The sequence below is a fragment of the Nothobranchius furzeri genome, chromosome 2 (genome assembly GCF_043380555.1).
Source record: "Nothobranchius furzeri strain GRZ-AD chromosome 2, NfurGRZ-RIMD1, whole genome shotgun sequence".
Taxonomy (NCBI): Eukaryota; Metazoa; Chordata; class Actinopteri; order Cyprinodontiformes; family Nothobranchiidae; genus Nothobranchius; species Nothobranchius furzeri.
The window spans coordinates 59,834,965-59,861,480 of NC_091742.1; the positions used below are offsets into that span (position 1 = coordinate 59,834,965).

The 26,516-nt window shown below is 43.1% G+C and overlaps 1 protein-coding gene across 3 annotated transcripts in view; it reads left to right on the top strand.

Annotated features, from left to right (window-relative positions):
• svep1 (sushi, von Willebrand factor type A, EGF and pentraxin domain containing 1) overlaps positions 1-26,516 on the top strand; it is a 160,847-nt gene that overhangs the window by 102,822 nt on the left and 31,509 nt on the right. For all 3 annotated transcript variants that reach the window (XM_054747696.2, XM_015946779.3, XM_015946780.3), the window contains 7 exons: positions 5,215-5,373; positions 9,306-9,485; positions 12,482-12,661; positions 16,363-16,557; positions 23,313-23,431; positions 23,505-23,634; positions 23,855-23,962. In XM_054747696.2, the coding sequence (XP_054603671.2) occupies positions 5,215-5,373; positions 9,306-9,485; positions 12,482-12,661; positions 16,363-16,557; positions 23,313-23,431; positions 23,505-23,634; positions 23,855-23,962 (1,071 nt within the window). The remainder of the gene's footprint in view (positions 1-5,214; positions 5,374-9,305; positions 9,486-12,481; positions 12,662-16,362; positions 16,558-23,312; positions 23,432-23,504; positions 23,635-23,854; positions 23,963-26,516) is intronic.

A 26,516-nucleotide genomic window follows, 5' to 3' on the forward strand; every position in this document is an offset into this window, starting at 1 on the left:
CCCCCCATCGGAATGTATGTACGTTGGGGTTTACCCCGGTGAAAGAGAGGGTAGCCTCCCTCCGCCTATGTGGGGGGGAGGGTCCTGACTGTGGTTTGTGCTTATGCAACAAACTGCAGTTCACACCATCCACCCTTTTTGCAGACCTTGGAGGAGATGCAGGAGAGTGCTCCCTCCAGTGACTCCGTCATCCCGCTGGGGGACTTTAACACTCACGTGGGCAACAACAGTGAGACTTGGAGAGGTGTGGTTGGGAGGAATGCCCCCCCCCCCCCCCCCCCCCGATCTGAATATGAGCAATGTTTTGTTATTGAACTTCTTTGCTAGTATTGGATTGTCCATAACAATACCAGATTCGGTCATAAAGGTGTCCTTATGTGCTTTTGGCACCAGGATACCTTAGGCCGCAGCTCGATTATCAACATTGTTGTCGTCTCATCTGATTTGCAGCCGCATGTCTTGGACACTCGAGTGAAGAGAGGGGTGGAGCTGTCACCTGACCACTACCTGGTGGTGAGTTGGCTCCGATGGTGGGGGAGGATTCCGGTCAGTCTTGGCAGGCCCAACGTATTGTGAGGATCTGCTTGGAACATCTGGCAGAGTCACCTATCAGAAGGAGCTTCAATTTACACCTCTGACAGAACTTCCATAGTGTTAAGAGGAAGGTGGGAGACATTGAGTCTGAATGGGCCCTCCAATGTTGAGGCGGCCGACCAAAACTGTGGCCGCAGGGTCATCTGTGACTGCAGAGGCGGAAACCCCGAACCCGCTGGTAGACACCGGAGGTTACGGAAGCTGTCAAGCTGAAGAAAGATGTCTTATCAGTTCTTTTTGGACTGTGGGACTCCAGAGGCAGGTGACAGGTACCGGCAGTCCAAGAGGAATGCAGCTTGGGTGGTTGCTGAGGAAAAAACCCAGGCATGGGATGAGTTCAGTGAGACCATGGAGCAAGACTTTTGCATGGCTTCGAGGAGATTCTGGTCCACCATCCGGCACCTCAGGAGGGGAAAGCAGTGCACTACCAACACTGTTTATAGTGGGGACGGTGTGCTACTGACCTCATCTCGGAACGTTGTGGACCGGTGGGCAGAATACTTCAAAGACCTCCTCAGTGCCATTGGCCCATCTTCCATTGAGGAAGCAGAGTCTGGGAACTTTGGGTTAGACTTTCTAATTTCTGGGGGCTGAGGTCGTCAAAAAGCTCCTCAGTGGCAAGGCTCCAGGGGTGGATGAGATCTGCCTAGAGCTCCTTAAGGCTCTGAATGTTGTGGGGCTCTGTTGGCTGGCGCGGCTCTGCAATATCGCATGGACATCAGGGGCAGTCCCACTGGACTGGCAGACCGGGGTGGTGTTCCCCTTATTTAAAAAGGTGGGCCTTAGGGTGTGTTCCACCTACAGGGGGAACCACACTCCTGATGCCTCCCTGGTGAGGTCTATTCAAGGGTTCTGGAGAGGAAGATCCATCAGATTGTCAAACCTTGGATTTAGGAGGAGCAATGTGGTTTTCGTCCTGGCCATGGAACACTGGACCAGTTCTATACCCTTAGGGGGATCCTGGAGGGTGCATGGGAGTTTGCCCAACCAATCTACATGTGTTTTGTGGATTTGGAGAAGGCGTACGACTGCGACCCTCGGGGGGCCCTGTGCGGGGTACTTCAGGAGTATGGGGTACCAGGCCCTCTGATACGGGCTGTTAGGTCCCTGTATGACTGGTGTCAGCACTTGGTCCACATTGCCGGCAGTAAGTCGAGCTTGTTCCTTGTGTGACTTAGAGTCCGCCAAGGCTGCCCTTTGTCACAGATTCTGTTCATAACTTTCATGGACAGGATTTCTAAGCACAGCCAAGGTGTTGAGGAAATCCATTTTAGTGGCATGAGGATTGGGTGTCTGCTTTTTGCAGATGATGTGGTCCTGTTGGCTACATCGGAACATGATCTCTGGCTTTTGCTGGAGCGGTTCGCAGCTGAGTGTGAAGCAGCCAGGATGAGAATCAGCTCTTCTAAATCCAAGACCATGGTCTTGAGTCAGAAAAGGGTAAAATGCCTTCTCTGGGTCAGGGATGAGAACCTGACTCAAGTGAAGTTTAAGTATCTCTGGGTCTTGTTCACGAGTGAGCGAAAGCTGGAGTGCAAAATAGATAGGCGGATTAGTGCTGCAACTGCAGTGATGCAGGCATTGTACTGGTTTGTCGTGGTGAAATAAGAGCTTCGCCTTCCGGCTCAGCTCTTGATTTACTAGTTGATATGTTCCAACCCTCACCTATGGTCACGAGCTTTGGGTAATGACTGAAATAACGAGATTCGGACACAAGCGGCCAAAATTAGTTTTCTCCGTAGGCTCTTCTTTAGAGAAGGTAGAGATAGAGAGTGAACAGCTCGGTCATCCGGGAGGGGCTTGGAGTAAATCCGCTGCTCTTTCGCATTGAGAGGAGCCAAATAAGGTGGCCCGGGTATCTGATTAGGATGTTTCCTGGATGCCTCCCTGGTGAGGCTTTCCAGGCACGTCCAACAGGGTAGAGTCTATGGCGTCAGATGGGTGCCAAAACCCACGCATGCACGGGTCCACATCGCGCATGCGAACGGGACTCGCGCGTGGAAGTTAGAACTTCACGAGTGAAAATATACATGGCGAGAGGTCATTTGTACACTGAGAGGGAGCAAATTGTGTCTGTGAGCGCACAAGGATGTGCAAAAGTGACAAACTTGCGTGTGCGCGTTGGTCAACTTTTATAAGGTTAAAGCCATCTAGCTTATGTACACTTTTTAAAACACTTCCCAGCAAACATTCGGACATTTAATGGCAGTTGAATGGTCATAACTGTAAAAGATATCACTGGAATAAAAAAAAAACCTTAAATGTTAACTGTTGTCCTTGCCTGGATTCGTACCCAAATCCTCCAATTGAAAGTCATCGGCTCTACCAGCTGAGCTATGACAGTTCATACTGAAGATTGAATCAAATTTGTTGTTCCGCTACCGCCATGGTGCTCCGAGAGGAAGTCAATGGGCCAATGAGGTGGAGGGTAAGGAGTGGAAAAAACTTACCAATTAGAAGACAGAAAAGATCAGCCACAGGTCACACCTCCAGAGTGCCAAAACTCCCAACGGCACCCATCTGACGCCATAAGAGACCTAAAGGAAGACCCAGGACACGCTGGAGGGACAATGTCTCTCGGCTGGCCAGGGAACACCTTGGGATTCCCCCGGAAGAGCTTGCCCAAGTGACTGGGGAGAGGGAAGTCTGGGCCTCTTGACCCGACTCTGGATAATCGGAAGGAATGGATGGATGGATAGAAGTATAACAAATGTGCGATCCAGACCATAAGGCAAAGCTAATTAGAAAATTGCACTTTTAGCCCCATTGACTTGCATTCATTTTTTCGTTCTTCCAGGGACACATAAGCCAATCAGACAGGAAGGAGAGTTAGGCTCCCTGTGGGATTCTGCAATTGCTGGCTGCAGTCCAGGGCAGACTCCTGTCCTCTCGGTTCTTTCTGTTCTCAGGGACGTCTGGAACACATTTCAACCTTATTGACATTACTCTGTTACAGATTATGCTTCCATCTTGCATTTTGCATAACACCTCCCATCAGAGGGTTTTGTTATTGAGCGAGAAAAAGCAAACAGAGACACAAACAGTCTGCACCATGTTTGTGTTTGATGTGGGTGACTGGGTGCGTTTCACCGTCTGGTTGGTTAAATTATCCTGGTTGACCTGCTGCAGCTGAGGAGACAGAAGGGTAGAGGCCAAGCTGGCAGCAGCTCAGCAGTGGAAATTCACACCTGGCCTCCGGTGTAAAGAAAACTAAATCACTTGAAGATATTAGTCCTGCAGATTCTTTGTTGCACCCTAAGAATGGCTTACAGCTCATTCAATCGGTTTGAAAGTTGCTTTAAGTGTCATAAAACTCATAATTACGTCAGTCTTACAGCCGAAGCTAAAGGTCTCTGACTTCCAGAGGAGTTCCCATGTGTATACATGTTTTTGAATTTAATAAAGCATTCAAACGACGTGTGTGAAGCTTTATGGTGTTCTTGATTCGTCATGGCACAAAATTTGACCAATTGAAATTTCCTTTCCTCTAAAGCCAGTTATGATTTGGACAAGTCTGTGTTCAACACAGAGGATTTGTTTTTCTTTTTATTACGTCAAACTACTTTTGGATTTGCTTTGCTTGTGATGTGACTTACTGTAAAGCATCCAGGAATTAAACTGTAGCAGATTATAGTCTGGTCTTTATAACAGGAATGAATCTAAAGCTACAGTATCTGGCAGCAGTTTCACCCGGATTCAGTCAAAAATACTTGAGTTTTTTACGTAATTTTTGATGCTTTAACCTTTAAAACCACAGTTCTCTAATGTTTTAATATCAGTTTATTGGACATACCTCTTACAATCATCTCTGATTAAATTGTTTCAAATAAAAAAACAATGATTATAAGTCACAGATGGGTTTTAAAACGCATAAATACCCCCCAAAAAGCAATAATGAGGGGCAACTGATAGAGAATACATAAGAATACATCAGAAAGCACAAGGAATTATGGGAATATTCATCACAAAGTTCATCGTTTCTAACACTACCTACATAACAGATGATGCTGTTGTCGCTAAAAACTAAAATCAAAATCACGGTCAGTTTTTTTAAGTCATTATTAAAACATCAAAGGGTCAGATGATTTCACAATGCCGCTGGTCACTTTACAACAAAATTTTGTTATTTGAATCAGTTTCACGTCTGTAGAACCCCAATATTGAAAAAAAAAATCATTTTTATGTCTTGTTGACCAACTGCCCTGATCAAAGCGTTTCTACAAAAACACCACATTCACCCAAATAACCTTTTTGCTATTTGTTTCACCTTTTTGCTGCTCAGTTTGACATAAACATCTTGCAGTCTGCTTCAAATAAATGAAGCTGCTGGACTGAGTTTGTCTTTTTTTATAAACCCATGAGGTCATTTTGCAGCATTTTCCCTCAACTTTTTCCCAACATGTCCAGACATGAATGTAATCAGTCTTTCTTAAACCATATAGCTGCAAGAATCAAACTCTCTTTCTTTGTTGCTAAATTGTAGCATTATTTTATATAGATGTCTATCCATCTGTTTTATTTTCAATCAGCTGCCTCTTTGGCTGGTTTTCATACTTGGCACGCGTTTCATTCTGCAGCATTTCTGGATTGATTTCTAACTGTCTCTTCTGGTCTCAACAGCCTGTCCACCTGGCACTTATAAACCAGAAGCAACACCTGGAGGATTGAGCACCTGCCTGTCATGTCCCGACACACAGCACACCTCCCAGCCTGGCAGCACATCTCTCGATGACTGCGTCTGCAAACCGGGCTATCAGCCAATAGGCATGACCTGTCAGGGTAAATGAAACTTTCTTTACTTACTAAAACTATCTCTCTCTCTCTCTCTCTCTCTCTCTCTCTCTCTCTCTCTCTCTCACACACACACAAACACACACACACACACACACACACACACACACACACACAGTGTAAATTACATGACACTTTTAGGAGACTCTTCGGCACTGCTACTCTAAACACCGAGAGCCACGTGTGGTTTTTCCCAGGAGAAAGTTTATGCTGCAGCAAGTGTTTCTCGCTCAGCAACTACAGAATATTACTCCTCACGAGCCCTGATGAAATACGACCAACAAAAAAAAGACGAGCTCTCATTTATATCTGTCATTTGTAATGAAAAAAGAAAAGACTACGGATATCTGGTAGGTAAGCTCAGTGAAGAAGACTGAGCTTCCCAAGTGATCACCTCGGTTCCATCAATCACCAAATGAAACGCAAAAGTAACATTTTAAAACTCTGAGTTTAAAACAGATTTTCACTGACAGGATACAAATTTTACATCTCTTCCAAAATGGTTTGTAAGATTTCTATTTCCTTGTGAAAGTGTCCAAATTCAGGGACAGCCTCCTTATAAGGACACGTCCTACCCGGTCCACATAGTTTGTGTTTGCCTCATCGACCACGAACTCTGGAAGTCATCAGCTGTGAATTTGGACAGTTTAATCATCATATTTATTCCAACCTTTATCCCAGCACATGTCTTGTTGCCTAGCAACCATGACGGCACTAATCAGAAGTTAAAACAGAAATTATTGGTAATACATGAAGAATTACGGGACTCGCCAAATGAGCTTGTTTACAGGGATTTTAGGTCAAATATTTTTAAACAACAAATATGCAAATGAAAATGTCTAAACACAAAACTGCCCTATACGCATTAATTTTGTACTGCCAGGACATTAAAATATTACCTTTTAAAATAGTAATTCTTTCCTTTGTTGTCCGCTATTATTACTAAAACAAAAATCTCCTGTCAGGCCTGCAATGAATCTTGGGATATCCATGGCCAGAAAGGATGCCCTGGACGTATTCTTGAACTTTGGGGAAAATAAATAGGTATTTTAGACGGCTTTGTCGCTTCGCATCTGTCTTAAAATCTCTGAAGGATACAACCCCTCAATTTTGGCACAGCCGGACACTTACTACTGTGAAATTTGAATGTTTGAATAATTTGCAAGACAAATTTTCCTTGAAATTAGTTGCAGACTGATCACAAGTGTCAGGAGTGTTTAAATTTGTTTCTGAATGTGCAAAGTGCAATTAATGTGAGACAACTTAAGGGAGGGGTTGGTGATTGAATTAAACTAGGGCTGGGACTTTAATGCGTTAATTATGATTAATTAATTAGAAAAAAAATGACGCGTTAAAAAATTAACGCATTTAATCACAGCTTGCATTTTGAGCAAGGCGGAACCTTTGTCATTGCATGATTTCCTCGTAGACCGAATATCACTGACGCACACAACAATGCACAGTGCTAATGGCTACTAAAAGGGAATAAAAACATAAAGAAGTTGCCTTGCTTGGACTGATGCAGGATTTAGGAAACACGTCCGCCTCTTTTCTTAACTTGGAAAAAAAAAACTTCCAGACAACAACGGAGTCCATATCGCGGACATTTTTCAGAGATCGTCTCTGCTGCAGCTGTCCGGTGGCACCGGAAACTTTACAAAAGCTGCGGTAAGCTATATTTTTAACATTTACGTAACAGTGCAGCGCTGAAAGCACCAGACAGAATAATTTGCCCTAACAGTAGTTTATGAAAGTAGTCAGACAAACGAGAGGCACCTGGCTGCCACTGGGAGAACGCTCCGTGTTCTCACTACTCTGTAAACAATCACAAACAACATGTCTTACAGTTGAAAACAGAAGTTTAAGTTAAAACAGAAACACTCTAAAAATGTGATTAATTTAGATTAATTAATTACAAAGCATCTAATTAATTAGATAAAAAATTTTAATCAAGTCTTCGTCTTCCTTCGCTTATCCGGGTCCGGGTCGCAGGGGCAGCATCCCAACTAGGGAGCTCCAGACTGTCCTCTCCCCGGCCTCCTCCACCAGCTCCTCCGGCACGACCCCAAGGCGTTCCCGGTCCAGACTGGAGATGATGTAACCTCTCCAACGTGTCCTGGGTCGACACGGGGGCTTCCTGCCGGCAGGACATGCCCAAAACACCTCCCCAGGGAGGCGTCCAGAAGGCATCCCGAATGTCCGAGCTCCTCACCCTATCTCTAAGGCTGAGCCCGGCCACCCTACGGAGGAAACTCATTTTGGCCGCTTTTATCCGTGATCTCGTTCTTTCGGTCATTACCCAAAGCTCATGACCACAGGTGAGGATTGGGATGTAGATCCACCGGTAAATCGAGAGCCTTGCTTTCTGGCTCAGCTCCCTCTTCACCACGACAGATCAGTTCAGCGTCCGCATCACTGCAGACGCTGAACCAATCCGCCTGTTGATTTCCTGATCCCTCCAACCCCCACTCGTGAACAAGACCCTGAGATACTTAAACTCCTCCACTTGAGGTAGGACCTCTCTCCCGACCCAGAGTTGGCAAGCCACCCTTTTCCGGTCGAGAACCATGGTCTCAGATTTGGAGGTGCTGATCCTCATCCCAGCCGTTTCACACTCGGCCGCAAACCTGCCCAGCAAGAGCTGAAGGTCAGAGCTGGATGAAGCTAGGAGGACCACATCATCCGCAAAAAGCAGAGACGAGATTCTCCTGCCACCAAACTGGACACACTCCACACCACGGCTGCACCTAAAAATTCTGTCCATAAAGGTAATGAACAGAACCGGTGACAAACTGCAGTCCTGGCGGAGTCCAACCCTCACTGGGAACAGGTCCGACTTACTACCGGCTATGCGGACCAAACTCATGCTCCTCTGGTAAAGGAACTGAATGGCCCTTAACAGAAAGCCGCCCATCCCATACTCCTGGAGCGTCCCCCACAGGGTGCCCCTGGGGACACGGTCATAAGCCTTCTCCAAATCCACAAAGCACATGTGGATTGGTTGGGCAAACTCCCATGCCCCCTCCATCACCCTTGCAAGGGTATAGAGCTGGTCCACAGTTCCACAGCCAGGATGAAAACCACATTGCTCCTCCTCAATCTGAGATTAAACTAATCGAGTCACGGCCCTAAATTAAACCAAAGGGAGGGACATAATTAAGACGCTTTGTACAACTCTAGCAATTTGTTTACCTACCCAGTAAGGAATAAAACCCATTATGAAACAGCACAGTGATTCTGTGTGATTCCAACCAAACACATGTTTATATTCTCAGGTTTTTGTGTCACAGCCCAGTGAAATTGTGGCCTAAGTAAAAGAAAATAAGGCTGGTTACCCCCACTTTCAGCCTTTCATCCCTGATTTGGTCTGATTTTCAGTAATAGTCAGTACACGTACTCGTTAAAGAAGACTTCTCAGTCAGTACAAACAGAAACTTGGTGAGTTGAGACTGTGGCTGATTTATAAACAGTTGTTCCTCTGAAGTATGAGATAAGAATGCTCATATCTGGAAATCTGCTTCCAGTAAGTTTCACTGAACCTGATCTTCTCTTAAGGAATGAGCCAGAGAGTTTCCACTCCTCCATTCATCTGAAACAATGTGAATCAATCACCACTTTAACTCCCTCTGGGTAGATTAAAGAGGGCAGCTTGATATGTCATTTTCTGTGAGTCTTAAGCCTTATTTTGACAGTAACCATATAATTTTATGGCTATCACAAACAGAGTCAGAATTTCCTTCAGCCGTTGTGTGTGTTCATTAAAATGTTTATTACAGATTTATTTTTGGTTTAATAGCAAGATTCTTCATTTCTAATTCAGTTAAAGTAATGATATCCCTCCCAACTTTAAAACTTCTGCTGCTTGGGTGTACCACTGCATGCTCTTCCCTTCTATGATGTCACCTGATTTTCTCTTGCAGTGGTATACTGTCCAGTGTTGTCGCCTCCAGAAAATGGCTTTTTTGTCCAAAACGTGTGTAACAACCACTTCGATGCAGCCTGTGGATTGCGATGCCAGCCGGGCTTTGAGCTCCATGGAACCAGCATCAGACTGTGCCAAGCTGACGCCACATGGTCAGGGACACCAGCAAGCTGCAGAGGTGAAGAACGCTCCTAGTTTCGGATGGTCGTAATTGTTTTTTTTTTTCACAATCACAACTGTTGAGTGCATATTAAAGTAATTCTTGGCATTTTTTTAATGAAATTATGTTTTGTGGGGCTTTAGTGTACTTGTAGTAGACAGCAATTAGAACAACCTCAGTTTAGAGAAACAGCGATGAATTCTGATACAGAACACAAGCTAAAGGGGACCAATTATGTGAAAACCACCTTTTGCATTCCTTTGTGCTGCCATGTGGGGCTCTGCTGACGCTATAAACGATCCAAACATGAAACAAAATCTTCCTATTCTTCCCATTCACTTTCTGTCAGTGCCTAAAACAAGCCGTTTCAAAAAGTTTCTGATGTCACGAGATTGCTGCTGGAGGAGCAGCAGCTCTACTCCAAGCCCCTCTCAGATATTGGAGCTCTCAGGTTATAGCAGCCTCAGTGGGTAGGGGTGGGCATGGCTAGCAGTATCCTTTTTTCTTAAAGTTACAGACCCCTAAAATGGCTCATTCAGGAATGCACTCAAAATGTCAAGGTTAAAACTGCTGAGATCGGTTTATGTGAGAGGTTTCCTGCAAAGAACATATTTAGTATCAAACATAGAACTGTTGTAACTTGAGAAAAAAGACATAAAATGTCCTCTTTAATGTCTAGTTCTTCCATTTAAACAGCTCAAACCAAAACATTTTTGTTTCAGTGGTTCCGAAGTTGGGTTCAGGGCCCCACTGTGGGTTTTGAAACACTCCATTTAGATATACCAAATAAAACCAGTTCCCAATAGAACATTTTTACTTTAATTTAAATAAAAGTTGAAAGAAATCAAGAGTGGGCAATCCTGGTCCATTGAGAATCACTATCTGGCATGTTTTTGTTGTTTTCATGCTTCAACACATCGGATTTTAATTGGTAGGTGATCAACAGGCTTCTGCTGAGCTTTATGAGCTCCTGAACTGGTGAATCAATAATAAATGCTATAATGCTATAAATGATTGTATGTAGTACAATAAAAGTTATATTTGTTAGCATTGTGTTGCTGTTTATTTACTTTGTTAACAGTGTTTACATAAACAACAATCATGAGTGTAATTCTGTGGGTCAGAAACTGAAACGTGTGGGAACCACCCATCCATGCATCCATTTTCAGCCTCTTATCCAGAGTTGGGTTGCAGAGGGCAGCAGCCTAAGCAGAGAGGCCCAGAATTCCCTCTCCCCAGCCACTTGGACCAGCTCCTCTGGGGGAATCCTAAGGCGTTCCCTGACCAGCCGTGAGACATATTCTCTCAAGCGTGTCCTGGGTCTTCCTTTAGGTCTTCTCCCGGTTGGATGTGTCCAGAAAACCTCACCACGGAGGTGTCCAGGAAGCTCCCTGACCAGATGCCCGAGCCACCTCAACTGGCTCTTCTGATGTAGAGGAGCAGCGGGTCTACTCCAAGCCCCTCCCGCACGACCACGCTCCCCCCCCACCATTTTTTCCAAGGGAGAACTCAGCCACCCTGCAAAGAAAACTCATATCGGCCACTTGTATTCACAATCTCATTCCTTCAGTCACTACCCAAAGGGGCTACAGGTGAGGGTAGGAACGTAGATCGACCGGTATATCGAGAGCTTTGCAACTCAGCTCTCTATTCACCACAACAGATTGGTACAACGCCCGCATCACTGGGACAGGACCTCATCTCTGGCCCTGAGAAGGGAACCACCACACCACTGTTTTTAAATCAGATAGTTACTACAGCTGTGTGTGAAAACATGTTTTATTTCACTTGAACCTGTTTTAACCCATTGTAAATAATTGTAAAATGCCAAAGTGACATTGTATTATTAGATGGCTGAGAAGAATATGCTCTTAAATGTGCTCCAACCTGACCAGCTTTAAGCTTGAGTCCTTGAGATTCTCCAAAACTAAATCGCTTTGACTGTGATCTGCTGCAGGGAAGACACTTACTGTAGTACCCATGGCCTCTACATTGAATCCCACATGTAAAAAAAATCCACAAACCATCAAAGCAAGCCTTTTCTATCTGTGCAGTACTAACTGAAGCTGTCGACCTGAAGGATGTGAGCTGATGTTTCCTGCTGATTTGAAGCAAGTGGGAGTCAGAGTGTGTAAACCTGTAAAGACTGAGCTCACACACATGTTGTGAGACAGAGCTACAAGCCAACGTTTTACCACCATTTACCAGAGAAGGTGCTGAGAGGAAGGAAGGGAGTAAAGGGGAATTTAAACAAAGACAGCCCATGATGGAGAAGGCAACAGGAGGAAAGGATGAAAGTGAAGGCTGGATTAATTGGGAGCTGTGTGCAGGCGTCTACAAAAGCTGAACGGAAAAAAGAAGTGGAGGGAGCTCCAGAGGTCAAGGGATTAATGAGGAAAGTGCTAGTTTTAACAGCAAGTCAGCAGCAGCATGACTCATAGAAATACCAAGACACTGAATATTTAAGGGTGTGTTTTGAAGATTTATGGATGTGGCTTTGAGTATATATTTTCTAAGTGTGTGTCTGCTTGTTCGTGCTCCTCTAAAAGTCTCGTCTTTGCCACATACTGTAGGACCTCCCAGCTTGTTGGACCCTGAGGGAGAGGGTCTCATCTGTCTGTCTATGGGTGGCGATGAGAAATAACACACCACACACCCTCTGCTAGACCTCAGCATAACTCAAAGCAGACACACATCAGGAGTTTTCCCCTTTTTTATTTCATAGGGACTTTCACAGTTTTGATTAAATGATAGGTTCCAATTTACAGCCAACGATTATTCCTCCCTGATTTGGGATTTAAACACAGTACCTGGGTTTATGGCTGTCACAATATTATTACAGGCCACAGATTTTCTGTCTGTGTTGTAGAATTTATTAAACCTTATCAAACAAACAGATGTGAACCAACAAACCAAAACACGGATCAAGTTAAATGGAACAATAAACATAGCAGGTTTTGTTCCCCTTCCCCTGGTTTGGATTTCTCGCATTTATTGTCTTCTCTCTGTTTCAGTCCGCTCCTGCCCGCCTCTCTCTCGGCCTCAGCATGGCTTCCTGCGGTGCAGCGATGGTGGCGTGTCCTACAGGGCAGAGTGTCAGGTGGGCTGTGAGCGTGGATACAGCCTAGAAGGAAACTCCACACTCGCCTGTCAGGCCAACTCCCAGTGGAGTGGGCCTGTGCCTCGGTGTGTGGGTAAGCACCATCTCACTTTGAGTTAACTTTTAAAAATGTTTAGTAACATAAATTATATTTCTTTTTCTACATAAAATTAATCACTGTAATTAAATTTATAATTCATTGTGATAAAAGTTGTAAAAATTACAACAAAATTTCAGACAGAAAAAATCAACCTATGACGCTAACTTAAACATGTTGTCTTTGTCCTTGTAGGAACTTTTCTGAATAGCTATTCTTATCCAGTTAACATATAGCAGAGCTAATATTTTACTTAGCAAAGGTAGAAAACCATTTGTACTTGATATTTCTGCACACAGTGGTCTTGTATACCTCTTTGTCTTTTCATGCCACTTTTCCACAAAGAGGATCTTAACTAAAAAAAATTATGGCATTAGAGTCATTTTAGCCAAATCTTTTGTGCGATCTTGCCATTTGACTTGAGTGCAATGTGTATGTGTTGTCAGTAGGAGTTTGTATTGGCTTGAATGTGGTGATACAGTATATAAATCACAATACAGGGGAGATGATACGATAGGGCTGAACGATCTGTTGTTTTTGGACCGAAATTGCGATTTCAAACATCACGATCACGTGACCGTCAAAGCTACGGTTTTAGCGGTTTTGACTGATCCAGGATCAGTTTTGTAACTTTTTTTTACATCCGGGTTTTTCCCCCTGTGTTATGGTGGCTGCAAAAGCCAGCGCGGGGGGGATCCAGACCCAGAGATGAGCCCAACTCCACAGCTGACAGAGCTGCATGTTCAGCTTATTTTCCCTGTTTTATGTTCCCTCACACAGCGCTGCTAGAGCCCATAATAATGGCACCGTAGGTGAGCCCGGGACACAGAGAGAGAGAATGTAGTTGAGTAGGGGAGAGAGAGAGACTCCTCCCACATCAGCAGGTTCAGGCTGATTTCTAAAGCTTGGTTTATGCTTCATCAGCACGAGTGCGGAGTCGCACACTTTAGTTGACTTGAAAGCTCAACTTCTCTTTTAAAAATGATTTGAATGTTTCTGACGTTAGCTCAAACAAGCTGAGGTGTCAGAATCTCACGGAGCTGACGTTTTAGTGAGGAAAAACTATTAGACGGCTTCGAAAAACGTGCAGCCAGCCTTGGTAATGCAGGGAAAACTGCATTTTTTGTTATTTAATACATTAAAAAGCTGTTTCTACCTACAGATTTCCTCCATGCATTTTTGGAGTAGAACATGTTTTTATAAAGCTTCTCTAGATAAAATCACAAGTTGCTTCACAAACACATTAAAAATTAAAAAAAATAATAATAATGGGAGAAAATATTGATAGCTTTAACTGTTTTTATTGTATGATTAAAAAGTAAATATTAATGTGAATGATTTGTTGTACTAGATTAGAATCTAGACCATCTTTTCACTTAATCTACAGGATGGCTTGGCAGGCTAATGTTTGTTTAACCTTTGTTTTCAGAAAATCGTGAATTGAACCGAAATCGCAATTTCTGCCAAAAGAATTGCACTTCAGTCTTTTCCTAAAATCGTACAGCCCTATGATACGATATGTTTCACAATACAGGGGGACGATACAAATTTTATGATATTACATGTGAGACGATACGATGTGTTTCACAACAATTCAGTCTGAAATAAATAAACTATAGATTAACCATATAGTCCCAGAACTACGAAAGGGTAAGTGAAAATCTTTGCATTGTTTTAATAACCCAAACACCTCCAATTTTCTAAAACTGGACAATATAAGTATTGGCTGTCATGAAAAAGATGTTGTTGACTAAAGTCAAGCAAAAATCAAATTGTCTCAGAGAAAAAGTACAAAATCTGTTTGAGAAAGAAGCAGAAACACAAAGTTTACTGAAAAGGTGATTTTCATGACAGCCGGGTGGGACTTTACAGTGAAACGCCTGAAGGACTTCAGAACTTGCTGGTTTACCAGACTTCCCTATCGGGCTGAAACTTTTCAAAGATGCTTTAAATAGCTGCTTTTCCACTATAGGAGTTCTGGGACTTGTCTAGGAGCGGGGAGGTGACAGGGGAAATACGATGGCTTGGTCCACTCAGCCGTTGTGTCTCCATGCAAAATCGACCCTTTCAGGACTTTGCTAAGACGTCAGCACATCGTGACCATTGCTGCAGTGAGTGACATCACTGATCAGCACCAAAGGCATCCACATTTAAAAAGTTTGAATCTGTCAAAGTACGCCATAATTTAACTCGTTAATTCAACATGAGTTAACCCCAAGTCCTGCCTAGCGACTCTACCAGGCCATTCTGAGCAGTTACTGTTACAGGTTGGTACACTTTTAGCTCTAAATCCAAAGTGCTTTGGTTCCCTTTCTTGTGAGGTTAAAGTCAGGTTATTTTCAGTTGTTGAATTTTCTTTTATTTCATTTGCAGCCCAGATTTTTCTCTGACCCAGAATAAGAAGTTTCTCTCTCTTTTCTTGTAATTTTTTTATTTTGCTGAATCTTATCCATCTCACAAAACAACAAAAGACCCCAAAATAACTCCCGATGTGTGTGTTTGTCCCGTAATCATGCGGTAATATACGTAAACACATGCATTGTGGTTTAACATATGGTGTGTATTTGCTTTACTATTTAGTGTAAGATACATCTGTGTTCTCACAGGGGAGTTGTAGCCAGCACACATGCGTTCCGACTTACTCACACACTTCAAAACTGATGGTTAAGTTAAAATAGTTACACACACTCATGCCCGCCACAAAGAGCACTCAGGTCAGGCACACAAACACACAAAAAAGGGACAGTGTGAGAGTGTTTCGCCACAAACCTCCAACCTCACCGCTCCGGCCCTCTCTTACTCACTGCCAGCCAACCGGCTCGCTGTGCTATTTAAGAAACACCAACCCCGCTTATCAACGTGCACCATCAACTGAGCCGAGTGCAGCTTTCCCAGAAAACTCTGACTTCAGCTGAAGTGGGCCGCTGTTAGGGTCGTTCTAGTGTTTGTTTGTGCTTTGATGAAAGAGAATCTCCTCGTCTGGCCCCAAAGGATGCTGAGATTTTTTTAAATTTAATTAAAGGTGCCAACACTTGAGCATTGAAGGTCCTTTCTGGCTTCATCTGTCACAGAAAAAATTCAAATTATACATCAAAGCCTGCCGCTGCTCACAGTTAAAGGATTTTTTTCAACAAGTTGTTTTTTTCTAACAAAATATTTATTGTTTCAGTGCCATTTTTGCTACAGAAATCATCATTATTACCGTATTTTCCGGACTATAAGTCGCACTTTTTTTCATAGTCTGGCTGGTCCTGCAACTTATACTCCGTAGCGACTTATATACCAAATTATGTATACCGCGCTGCTGCGGACTGGCTCCGGACCAGGAATAAGCTCCTCTGCCCCACCATCACCTGCTGGAGACCGTGGCGCGCTGCTGCGCCCTGGTTGTTTATTCTGTTAGTTACCAGTACTTGTCTTGCCATGTGAAATGGTTGGTCTCAGATTTTGTAAGAAAAATAAAAAAATTCCCCCCAAAATGCAACTTAAATATGTTTTTTTCTTCATCATTATACATTTTATGGTTGGTGTGATTTATACTCCGGAGCGACTTATAGTCTGGAAAATACGGTACTTGTTTATGTTAAAACCAAACTGAAGTGCATTCTATTCTATTTACAGAGAAAAGGACTAAACAGATGTTCCTCTGCAGACATTTGTAATGCTACAAAATATCAAAATATTCCCTGTCTCCACAGAGGTGCGATGTCCCCCCATTGTGAACCTGAAGAACATCTTGGTGTCGCCCCCTGTCTGCGTGAAAAGGGCTGTGTCTCTGGGCTTCATCTGCCATTTGACATGTCGTCAAGGTTACAGTCTCCAAGGCAACAGGAGGGCGGTGTGCCTGAGTAACGGGAACTGGACCGCTAACGTCCATAAAGCTGTCTGTGCAGGTATAGGCACTGTCCTCTCCTCTAAAAGAGGGCATTGAGCTGTTATTTATTTGTGCACCGAGGTCAAAAGGTCATGATTGAAACAGGAAAAAGACAATTTACCTAGAAAAAGAGAAGAAGATTTAAAAGAAAATATAAACATACACTCATTTATTTCTAGTCATTGTCTTTGCTCTGTAAGTGATACTGACGTTGTTTAGACGCAGACCATGTCTGAGCTCTCATGTCCCCCAGCTCTCTCTGGAGATCATTAAAATGGACTGCCGCTCTCCAGATGCTCTGCAGGAGAAACAGGTGGTGCAGCTCTGCCTGGATGTCCTCGGTCCCCTCGTTTTCTCACAGAGAGGGTTTGCTAATAAAGGAACTGCTGTCATTAAACAGAGAGAGAGGTGCCACATAGATGAAAATAAATGGGAGGTAATGTAGACTGGGAGCAGAGAAAGCATGAGTCATCTGTACGTGTTAGGCAAAGGAGGGATTGCATTTTATCTCTTCTTTAAAATGTTTAAGGAAAAAGACAACAACAGCTGATGAAAAGTGATGATAAATAGAGGAGGGGTGCAGAATAGACACTAAGTTCAGTGACAACCGAAGTCTGATTCTGTTTTAGAGGAAAACAGAACGGACTGGATGTGCTAGTGTGGAGTAAAGATGGATGCCAAAGTAGATAGATCATCAGGTCCAGATGAGAGCAGCTCTCTTACGCAACCTTCATGAATACTTTTGAAGGTGGATTCAACTGTTTAAAGGAGACCTAGAATGTAAACCAGCATTTTCCTTGTTGCTGAATAAAGACAGCTTGGGTGGTCAAAAGTAGCATGACAAAAGGTCAAAGTGTGACCTGTGGACTTCTGGATGGAAGCAAGGCAGGAAGCAGTATTATTTACTGGCACCCAAGCGGCCTAACTACCCCTGAAATTGACATGTTAAAACATAATTAACGATAATTAAAATAGTATGCCGGGGGTAATAAAAGGAAGACAAGAGGAACTTAGCCAAAAAATGCGGAGAAAGAGGTTTTTCCACCGAAAGAAGCTGACGGCGCTAGCAAGCTAAAACCACACATAGCTATGGAGGCAATCGAAGCTAACATTCTCACGGAGCTGAAAGGAGTTCAAGCTAACTTGAAAAAAGAAATAACTGAGCGGACTGGGCTGGTGAAATCAGAAATGGCAGAGTTTAGAAAAGACATGGGAAGACGACTTGACGAGATCACAGCGGACATGGAGGAGGTCACAAACAGGATCGAGGACGTCGAGCAGAGGGTGGCCCACATGGAGGAGTTTACCGCAGATGCCAAGGACGTCCTCGGCTATACTCTCCAGCTGCAAGAGGACCTCCAGTCACGTATATCTGACCTGGAAGCTCGCTTACGCTGGAACAACATATGTATTCATGGCATAGCAGAGGGAGAGGAAGTGGGCAACATGTCTGAGTTCATCGAGACCTTCATAAAGAAAGAACTCTCTCTAACGGACAGTAATCTGGGCATACAGCGCTGTCACCGTTCCCTGGACCCCAAACCACCACCGGGAGCTAACCCTAGATCCATTGTGACACCTTTCTTGGAGTATAAGTGTGTGGGGCCGGGAAACAGGTATTTTAAACTCCAACAAAATTTGATATTCTTTACAGAGGCTCAAAGTTTCAGATTGCTGATTAACTGCATTCTAGGTCTCCTTTGAAGCTTAAATCAAATCAAATCAAAATTTATTTATGAAGCGCTTTTCATACAAATGCAGCTCAAAGCGCTTTACGATATTAAAAACAACCAGACAGCAGTCGGTTTCCCACCCCTCCCACACAGATTCACATAAGAGATCCACTTTGTATCTCCCTCCTCCCATCCTCAATCCCGTCCCAAGCAGATGCAAACTCCCGCACACGCACACACACACACACACACACACACACACACACACACACACACGTGTAATAGAGAATGGGCAGCTGGCTGAGTGCAGATGTAGTAGACACAAAGAAGATGAAAATGCCATCAAAGGAGCCAACTGCACCGGGAGCACCAAGATTGGCAGCAATAGCCTTGGCAAGAGTAGACATGGGAAGCACCCAGGCCGCCACAGCCCACCACTGCCCCCGGGGCAGCCGGCCCCCACAGAGGAAACACTAGTTTACTAATGAGACTAAGATAACAAGTTAAGAAACAAATTAAACATAAACAGCTGATAAATAAAAATCTAAATAAAACACAGTGATAAAAGATAACCAAGTAGAAAACATATAATTAAATTCATAAAATATTGTACAACAAAGTATTAAGACTGGTTAAAACATTCTAGCTTCTTGTTATTCTGAGAAAAAGTGGCCTTTAAGAGTCACAGGGTTCCTACATTTCTGAGTCCAGCGGCAGAACTAGAACATCTGAAAGCAAACCCAAAGTCAAAACGTCTTTATTGTTTTGTAACTGCTTTTCTTACCAAAAGGTTATGAATTGATCGATTGCACTTTGGATTGTAGGATGTTTATAAAATTGAAAGAAAACCCCTCAACTGTCTTATCAAGAACAACCCATGCTATTGTAAAGAATGGGTCGTTTACATCTTACTTATGAACCATAAACGGTGAGATTCCATAGAAATATGAAATCTCAATCTGATGGATCTTTGAATATTTTAACCAGAAGATCAGAACTTTTTATTGCAGGAATTAAGCAACACTTCTTATTAGCTCCAAGGAAAGAGAGAGAGTCAGGTTTAAAATAGTTAAGAAATGTATTTCTACACAATTTAAACAAGACTAACTTTAACACTCTGTGTACTGATGGACTAAGGTGGAGTGAGACATGATGAATGATGATGGTGTGTGTGTGGAGTGTTATTCAGAACCAGCGGATCCGGAGAAGCATTTAGTTCTGAGTGGGAATGAATGTTTCGCTCTAAACTTTAGTAGGAGATTTATAATACACATGAAACGCCATCTGTCGGTCTACAAACCCCAGGGGAAGCCTCCGTTAGATCCAGAATGTCGAGGTCCTCTTGGACCCTCCTTGGTACCGAAGCTGGTAGAAAAGCAGCGGTGCCGACCAAACTAGTCTTGGAATGCTTCCAGGTCACGACAGGTTATCACTGGCGTCAGCGAGACCCTGAAGGGGTCTTGAGGTTCAGCTTTTATTCTGAAGGAACCGTTGCGGTCAGGTGTAACTTGCAACAGATTTTATCCAGCTTGTCTGAGGTTCTTTTGGCTGAAGAGGAAGTCCGGAGACTCCTCTAAAACACTTTAAACTAAAGAAAAGGTGACTTGAAATAGTTTTTATAATTGTCATATTTTGGTTTACTGGCGAATCAGAATTTGACATGCAAAAGAGGGTTTATACAAACACCACACATCACCACGCCTAGCCAGAAACAAAGGTTCTGATTGGGTCAGACAAAAGGAAATGTGTCGTGTGGCTTTAACATTACGTGTCCTTAGTGTCTAGTTCAAATGTCCAAGATTATAATTACTTGTAAAATACTACTGATCACAGGATTATAATATCAAGTAATAACATTGTCATTTCACAGATTGATTGAACATTGGGCTCACATTATTATTGGTAATTAACAAAGTTGTTGATTATGTATTTATCAAAATAGTTCTTCGTCTTTGCTTGGTAACAGAGGTGAAGCAGTTTAAATGAGCAGAGTGCATGAAAGACCTTGGCCACTATCTCATGTAGATTAGGCTGTCAGAGACTTTATGTCTCTGCATGAGCAGACACAGCAGATCATGACCTTTAGGTCAAAAACAGGATATTCATGACGCTACATATCCCCCCTTTTCAAGGGCATGGTGGTCCAGGCAGAGACCACCTGACGTTGAACAAACCAGAGGCCAGAAGGACTCCGTCGAGAAAGCAAGGTGTAATTTCCCAGGCAGAGGCCAAAAGTGGTGAGGAAGAAACCCCACACCGAAGGACAGTCACGGATAATTCCTTTGGAAGCGGTTAAATCAACAGTCAGTAGATCATTAATATATCCACAAGGGAACAATTCAAGCAGCAGCAGAATTTTGTATCTCCACGTGGAGGGAATAATTCAAACAGTAATTTGATCCTTGTAATTGCACTTAGCGTAATCCAGAGTAGGAGGAAGACGAGCAGGTAACAGATCAGGTCTCAGCGAACGAAGTATCCCAGCAACCATAGCCACAATCAACGGACGTCCAGGTCCAACGAGCCGGAACATCAAGCAGCAAAGTCCGATGATGAATCATAGAACCACCCCCAGGAATCGAGGAACATCGGCGAAATTCAGCAGAGGAGAGAGAGCACAACATAGGGCACTTCATTGTAGACACAAATGGCGTTTGATGCAAATCAACAAATAAAAAGAAACCTGTCAGTATGTGTACCTGTATGTACTATGTGAAGCAAATTATGTGAACAGAGCCCAAGTGAAGAAATGGATGCTATGTGTACTGGAAAAGTGGTGTAAAAGAACAAAGTAACAAAACCCTATAATATATGTAAAGGAAAAAATACGCCACTAAGCAAAAATGTTATCAAGATTAGGGCAAAAATGGTTGTAGCCCATAACTGGTAAATCAACAAGTTAATCAAAAAGTTATCAACCTTTATCAACTGTAAATAACAATATATAAGTAGATATATGAGTGAAAAAGAGCACTAAAATGTAAATCAGTGAAGTTAGTAATCAACCTATATGTGAATGTACCCCATAAGGAATTGAGATTATAGTGAAAATAAAAACAAATTTGGATAACACAACAGTATGTGGAATAAACCCTTTTACTGTTAAAACTTATCACCTGACTTCAGGAACCCACAGTATGACCATCTAAAATCACCCAAGTCTGCACGTCATGTATAAACAGGAAGGACAACCATGCACACACACACAAACAAACTTGTGTAACCTGAAACAGGGGACCATGGGACTGACGACGGAAAATAGAGATCACCCCGCTTTTGATGCAATGGGTGTTGGGTTATCAGAGTCTTGGGTTGTAATATTATCCAGATTAGTGGAACCCTTGTGCGGTTTGATTTGGTTCCTGTGGACCCACTTATAGATGGGGTCTTTGTTTCCGTCGGTGATCTTGATCTGATACACGACCGGAGAGAGTTTTTCAGTTATCAGGTATGGACCTGACCACGTCGGCAAAATTTTCTTAGCCAGTTTACCAGAGGTTGTTTTTGTGTGACCGGAATTAGGATCAAAAATGTAGAACCAGGCCTCATCACCTACGTTGAGTTCAGAATGTGAGGCTTTCTGATCATATTAAGCCTTCCTGCCCTCAGCTGACTTCTCCAGATTTGTCTGTGTAAAAGAAAACGCTGCAGGCAGATGGATCTTCAGGTCCTGCAAATACTGCTCGCTCATGTAAGCCGGAGCGGCACTGGGCTGACCTGTCTGATACAGCAGGTGAAGCGGCAGGGTCATTTGTCTACCCGTCATCATTTCAAATGGGGAGACACCTGTAGACTCATGAGGAGTGGCCCGTGTGGCCATAAGGACCAACGGAAACTTCATATCCCAGTCTCTGTGACTAGAGGACACGTATTTCCTTAAAATGCTGACAACAGTCCGGTTCATCCTTTCCACCTGGCCGGAAGACTGGGGTCGGTAACCAATGTGGAAATTGGCGCAACACTATGTTTATATGTCTGTGCCGTGACTGATAAGGAGATGCTTCAGTATTTGCCTTAATTTTACATTTTGGTTCTTTTTAAATGTTTTATTAAATGATAATCAGTAACAAGGGCATGATGTGTTGTTACCAACGAGATCAGAGGTCAGATGACTTCACACGGTTACTCCATCTGTGTGCTCACAACGTGACGGCACGGACATCTACACTGAAAAAAGATTAGTTTATACAACTTCAATAAATTCCTTCAGTTGAATTTAGTTGGAATAAAGTGCATCATTTGCTCTGACTGGTGTCTTTAGCTTACAAAGAAATATGAAGCAAGGGGCAGGAGCACCCAGGTGAGTACCGTATTTTCCGGAGTATAAGTCGCACCAGCCATAAAATGTATAATGAAGAAGAAAAATACATATATAAGTCGCACTGGACTATAAGTCGCATTTTGGGGGGAAATGTTTTTATTTTTCTTACAAAATCGGAGACCAAGCATTTCACAGACAAGTAGCGAGAACAATAACAGAATAAACAACCAGGGCGCAGCAGCGCACCACAGTCTCCAGCAGAGGATGGCGGTGTTTCAAACCCTCCCAGCAGGTGGGGAGAGAGCCCACAGCACCCCGCCACAAGCTGCAGCAGGTGATGGCGGTGCGTCTTTAATTCCCAGCAGGGCAGGGGAGCTCATTCCTGGTCCGGAGCCGGCCCGCAGCAGCGCGGTATACATAATTTGGTATATAAGTCACTTTGGTATATGTCGCAGGACCAGCCAGATTATGAAAAAAAGTGCGACTTATAGTCCGGAAAATACGGTAAGCATTTATTAGATGCAAAAAAAAATCTAACACTGAAACACCATATGTGTAATTCTGACAAAGACACATATGTTGTGGAAAGATTAGTTGTTCCTTTTGTTTGTTTTTTGCATCTAATAAATACGTACTCACCTAAAGGCTCCAGCCCCCTGGCTTCGTAATGAATTATTAAAGTTTGTTTAATAGCTTAATAAATTAACTTGGATGAATTTAGTTTGAATATTATTCATCAGTTGAAGCTATTTATAGAAGTCAGAGTAACTACTCTCTTTTTTTCAGTGTACATTTGTACCTGCTCTATATTCTGCAGCTCTTAATTCTGGGCCTCTTTAGATACCGAGCCTCCGCGGATCCAGTGCCCCGCAGACATTGTTGCACAAACAGATGAGCGACGAAGCACCACAAACATCAGCTGGAATGCTCCGACTGCCACTGACAACTCCAACGAAGAGGTAGAAAACCTAAGAAAATCTGATAATTCTGAGAACGACTGAAATGCTCTTAATTCTACGTTCACTCTTGCAGGTGGTGGTGCAGATGAAGCCGGTCTACAGCCCTCCTCAGCTGCTCCCCATCGGAAAAGAAACCATCACCTACATCGCTACGGACCGCTCCGCGAACCAGGCGAACTGTTCCTTTACCGTCACTGTGATCGGTGAGTCTCGTGTCAGTGCTGTCGGGGGGCTTAACCATGGTAGCTGTGAACATTTTCATGTGTTATCATGGCGGTGGAACACTGTGGTTTTTTTATTAGAGACACATGTTCGACCCGTGCCCTCAGACCTAAAGAATTCAGATCACACTTCAGCGCTCTGCTACCAGCTCTGTTCCTGTTCCTCATTTTAGTTTCCTCTACTTTCTCCCTCTGTGTGCAGATACTGAGCCTCCGTTCATTGACAGGTGCAGGTCACCCCCGACGGTCCAGGCCGCAAACACGGAGACAGCGGTCAACTGGGAAGTGCCGCAGTTTTCCGACAACTCACGTACGTCTGGTGAAAGTCTCTGTAGACGCTTTATTCCTTAGCACTTCCGTTCCACTCGGCTCCAGCCTCTTGTCTCCGCTGATTATGGTCACACGGGATCTTTTCCAAAGGACGATTGAAAAAATGGGATCAGGAGTCTTTGTGTGAACAGAGGTAGACTCTGGACATTTTTGTGTGTCTGTGTTTAAGAGAAGGAGAGAGAGAGAGTAGGACCAGAGGGTAAATGAAGTGGTTCTAGTGTCTGCTAATGTCATTAATGTAAAAAACAGATGGAGGTAGTGGAGAAAGACAGGTGTTATTCCTGTGGAAAAATTGCCTTTTTTGTGGCCATTTGCTCTCATTCCATCCATAGTTCAGACAGGCTTTTTGTGTAATTATGTGAGCACATATGCAAGATTTCCGAGTCATCTGTCTTTGTCATGCTTGTCAAATAATTTATCTTTAACTCATTGTGACTCTTTTACTCAGTAAGATTGGGCTTTGATCATTGTTCTGGTCAAGCTGATGTTGGAGAAAATTCACATTTACAGGATTTGGATTTTAAGTAACATCCACTTCAGTTAGTTCTACTGAAGATTAAATTAAAAGTTACAAGTAAACATGAAAAAATATTGAAATAAAAGTTGAATGTTTGGGGGAAAGAGACCAGATCAAAATCAGAGTCCCAAAAACCACAATTTGGACTCTGCAGCCACTTGGGTCCAGATGTATAAACAAAGAGAAAAAGCATGCCCACTCTTTCCCCCTAGATAAACAAGTAACAGAACACCAGGCACTAATGTATACTTTGTACCACGTGCTCACCAAGTGTTAAATGAAACAGTCATTAAAGCAGACACAAGCAAACACATCAAACTCATCCCAATCACCCATGTAGGAAATACAGTGGAGCTTTTTTCAGGACATAACCTGGAAATGAAATAGCCAGAAATTTGTTAAAGCAATAATGGTGTAAAGCTCCACTAAAGGAGTTAAGGTTGGAAAAATGTACCTATGTGGCAGGAAGTACAGGAAACATGTCTGACAGCATTTGGGAAACAAGGACTGAATTACATGAAATGTGATCAGGATCAAGTACTTGAAGGGAAAAAGAGTCTATAATCTGGTCAGCAATGATTTGGTACACCGTGTTCCTCCAAGTCGGAAAACGCCGGGTGAATTCCACGCATGGGAGGTGTCCAGAAGATGATGTTTATTGTTTCCAGCCTAGAAACCTTTCACGCGCATCTGTCCCCGATTTACCGTGTGCTGAACCCAAACAGTGTGCCACTAAACTTGGTGTGAAATTAGATGCAGGATTTTCAGCGGTACCTCAGATAAGTGCAGTTGTTAAGTCGTGCTTTTTTTCAGCTGCGTTTTCGACACGCCTGAAGCCAATACTGAAATGCTCACATTTGGAGTCTGTGACACATGATTTTATTACCTCTCGTTCAGACTACGCACATTCACTTTTTATTTGTGCTCCTGCTTCAGCTTTGAAGCGGCTGCAGAATTGTGCAGAACACTGCTGCTAGATATCTGACAAACACAAACAGAAGTGGTCACATTACCCCGGTTTTGGTACATCTACACTGGCTGCCCGTGACCTTCAGGGTGCGATTCAAGATTTTACTCTTTGTCTACATGGCATTGAAGGGCCTTGCACCATCCTACATGTCAGAGCTGCTCACGCCTTGTGTGCCTGTGCGCTCTCTGAGGTCAGCTGACCACTTGCTGCTAAGAACCTCCAAAACAAACTATAAAGTGAGGGGGAAGTGGGCTTTTGTGTTTGCCGCATTTGTCCTTTGAAATTCCCTCTCCATCTCCATACGGCAGTCTTCATCAGTCTCGGTCTTCAAGTCAAGACTGAAGACTCATTTCTATGACTTGGCTTTTGGCGTATGACCATTTTTTATGCTTGTTTTTACTCTCTTCTGTTGTTTTATTGGTTGTTTTGTTTGTTTTACTGCTTGTTCTTGTTAGTTTTTATTGATCTGTTTTCATTCTGTTTTTTTATGACCTTTGGTCAGCTCTCACGCTGTATTGAAATGCGCTGTTACAAATAAATTGGTATGTTTTGATATAGGGATGTAAGAAAATATTTATATGGCAATATATTGCGATACTTTTTCCTGCGCTATTATATCGATATTCAAAAGCCGTGTATTGAATTTTTGGAAGAATGTACATGCAAATATTTGTGTATTTTCTTTTCTTTTGGTGCAATTCAAACGCCGACCGCTAGTTAGTAGAAATGTGCAATGGGAAATGTAAATCCCTCTATTATGGTTCAGATACCTCATGTTAAACATGTTACATATCAGGTTGGACTGTTTATTGAATTTTCCTACAATAATTTCAGTCTAAAAGAATCACCAATATCATCTGGCTGAATATATCGCGATATATCGTATCATCTCCCCTGTATCATGATACGTATCGTATCACCTGAATTTCACCAATACACACCCCTAGTGTGATTACGGTACTATTGATTTTCAAAACTCACTTTTACCCGCCTACAAAAATGATTGGTTTCTCGTTTCTGTATCCTAAAACGTGATCCAGCCTCACA